Source organism: Mus caroli, chromosome 4 (genome assembly GCF_900094665.2).
Source record: "Mus caroli chromosome 4, CAROLI_EIJ_v1.1, whole genome shotgun sequence".
Classification (NCBI taxonomy): domain Eukaryota; kingdom Metazoa; phylum Chordata; class Mammalia; order Rodentia; family Muridae; genus Mus; species Mus caroli.
In genome coordinates, this window is record NC_034573.1 from 99,327,566 (window position 1) to 99,330,029 (window position 2,464).

At 42.7% G+C, this 2,464-nt stretch overlaps 1 protein-coding gene across 3 annotated transcripts in view; it reads right to left on the bottom strand.

The window, feature by feature from the left end:
- Window positions 1–2,464, bottom strand: part of Lrrc42 (leucine rich repeat containing 42) — a 23,257-nt gene that overhangs the window by 5,723 nt on the left and 15,070 nt on the right. For all 3 annotated transcript variants that reach the window (XM_021159797.1, XM_021159799.1, XM_021159798.2), the window contains exons 4-5: window positions 1,641–1,759; window positions 462–550 (exon numbers count right to left, since the gene is read on the bottom strand). In XM_021159797.1, coding sequence (XP_021015456.1) covers window positions 462–550; window positions 1,641–1,759 — 208 coding nt within the window. The remainder of the gene's footprint in view (window positions 1–461; window positions 551–1,640; window positions 1,760–2,464) is intronic.

The following is a 2,464-nucleotide window of genomic DNA, read 5'->3' on the forward strand; positions in this document are numbered from 1 at the left end:
GGCGGATTTCTGAGTTCGAGGCCAGCCTGGTCTACAAAGTGGGTGCCAGGACAGCCAGGGCTACACAGAGAAACCCTGTCTCGAAAAAACCAAAAAAAAAAAAAAAAAATTCGGTATGGTAGTGCACACCTATGCTTCCAACACTCTGGAGACTGAAGCAAAGAGGATCATGAGTTCCAAACCAGCCTGGGCTAGCCAACCACACCAAACACCAAACCAGCTGGGCATGGTGACATATGCCCATGACCTTAATATTCAATAAGCTAAGGACAGCCATGAGTTTGAGGCTAACCTAGGCTACAAGGGAAATTCAAGCCCAGGAAGGGTGACATAGTAACTCTTTATCTCCAAAACAAAACAAGACCATCATAAATACTAGCTCTTTCTAAACTTCCAATTGTAAGAGAAGCGAAGTCCCATATCATAAAGCCTGTAAGGCTGAAAGAGACCAAAAGCCTTACCTTTAGTCCTGTTCCAGAGATATCCAAGCAATTTAATTTTCTAAACGAAAACAGGTATCCAATTCCAGCGTCTGTTATCTCAGGGTTACCTAGACATCAAAAACAAGGCAGCGTTCTGTCCTAACTGTTGGTAAAACCCCCACAGTAAGCTCAGGGAAAAGCAGCCAGGCACCAATGAGCAGGGTGTGTGAGTGTCCCCAAGTGAATTCAATATGAAGTCTTTATTTTTTTCTACTTGCAACATGGAGCAACCACAGTAGATCCTTCAGAGTCCAACTACCTAGGACTCTGATGAGCAGAACAATACAGGATTAAGGCAGTTACCCCACACGCTTAGGAGTTAGGGAACTAGTGAAATGGTGCGTACTGTCCTGCTCGTCACCAGTTCACCTCTGAAGTAATCACGGGCATGTGTTCAGTTTGAGAAGCTTTCAGGGTACTGACAAACAAGGGGCCATCACTACTGTGACTATCTCGTTTGTCAGAAGCTTTTCTTACACAGCACCCTTTCACATCAGAGTACTGCTTTAGCTGTCTCCTCTAGGAATCCTAAGCACAGTGGCAGCGATAGAGCAGATGCTCAACAGGTATTTACTGAATAGGCAGCTTCCCTGGAAGTATGCCAGGGGACTCAGCAACATTACTGAACAGAGGCCAAAACCAAGGCTCAGAAGTCAAGTAATTGCCCAAGGGTACAAAACCACCCTGTGTCCTCGCCTCTGCGGTTTTTATTCACTGGGAACCAACCCACCTTGCCACAGGCAGTATTTACTGGACTCTCAAACTGCTAACTTCCTATCACTGGAGTCAAGTTAATCCTAAATGACCACGAGAGTGATTTATTCTGCTCCTTAGTAGGTAAATGCTGATAAAAAGAACAGAGCTGACAGACACTATGGATCAGAGACTCAAAGTAGAGCCAAATATCCTTATGTATGCTTTTAACATGACAGAAGGGCCCTGATGGCTATATGCTGAGTGTCTGGGAAATCTGAAGGGCCTTTTCCTGTAGGAAGTGGTAGTAAGCTGCAAAAGGCACTGGGTTAGGAGTAAAGAGCCACTGGCCTCAGTCCTGTCACTGGACTGTAACGGCTCCTAGGCCAGCTTGCCTTTTATCCTTCACATAGGGGAGTGATGACCCAAAAGCCAATCTCCAGACATTAACACCCAGTAACTTACAAGACAGGTCTAATAGTGCTAGATTCTCAAGGCCTCTTTTCATCACCCGCACTGGTGCTGTCATTTTCCGAATGCCTGCATCAGATAAGCAATTATCCTTCAAGTGGAGCTGAGTGACACTGGAGAAACAAAAGCCATAAAAGTATCACTTAATGAATGTTGTTATTTTAGATTTATTTATTTTTCTATGTATATGAGTACACTGTAGCTGTTTTCAGACACACCAGAAGAGGGCATCAGATCTCATTACAGATGGTTGTGAGCCACCATGTGGTTGCTGGGAATTGAACTCAGGACCTCTGGCAGAGCAGTCAATGCTCTTAACCACTGAACCATCTCTCCAGCCCTTAATGAATGTTTGAGAACATACTTTGAAACATTTCACTTAAAAACATAAAATATTAACATTTCCAAATATTATAAAAGATCACCCAAATCTCACTAAAATATTGCTCTGCTTACAACTGTTCTTTCCTATTGATATTCTTGAACTTTTGTAAATTTTTAAAAATAAATTTTATGTGTACAGTGTTCTGTCTGCACGCATGTCTGTATACTATATTTGTACTTGAGGAAGCTACAATAGGGCACAGGATCCCATGGAACTGGATTACAGAGCACTGTGAACCGTCATGTGGGTGCTGGGACTTGAACCCAGATCCTCTCTAAGAGCAAGTGTTCTTAAACATGGAGCCATTTTTCCAGTCCCAATTTTTTTTTTTATTTTTTATTTTTTTTATTTTATTTATTTTTTTTTTTTTTGGTTTTTCGAGACAGGGTTTCTCTGTATAGCCCTGGCTGTCCTGGAACTCACTCTGTAGACC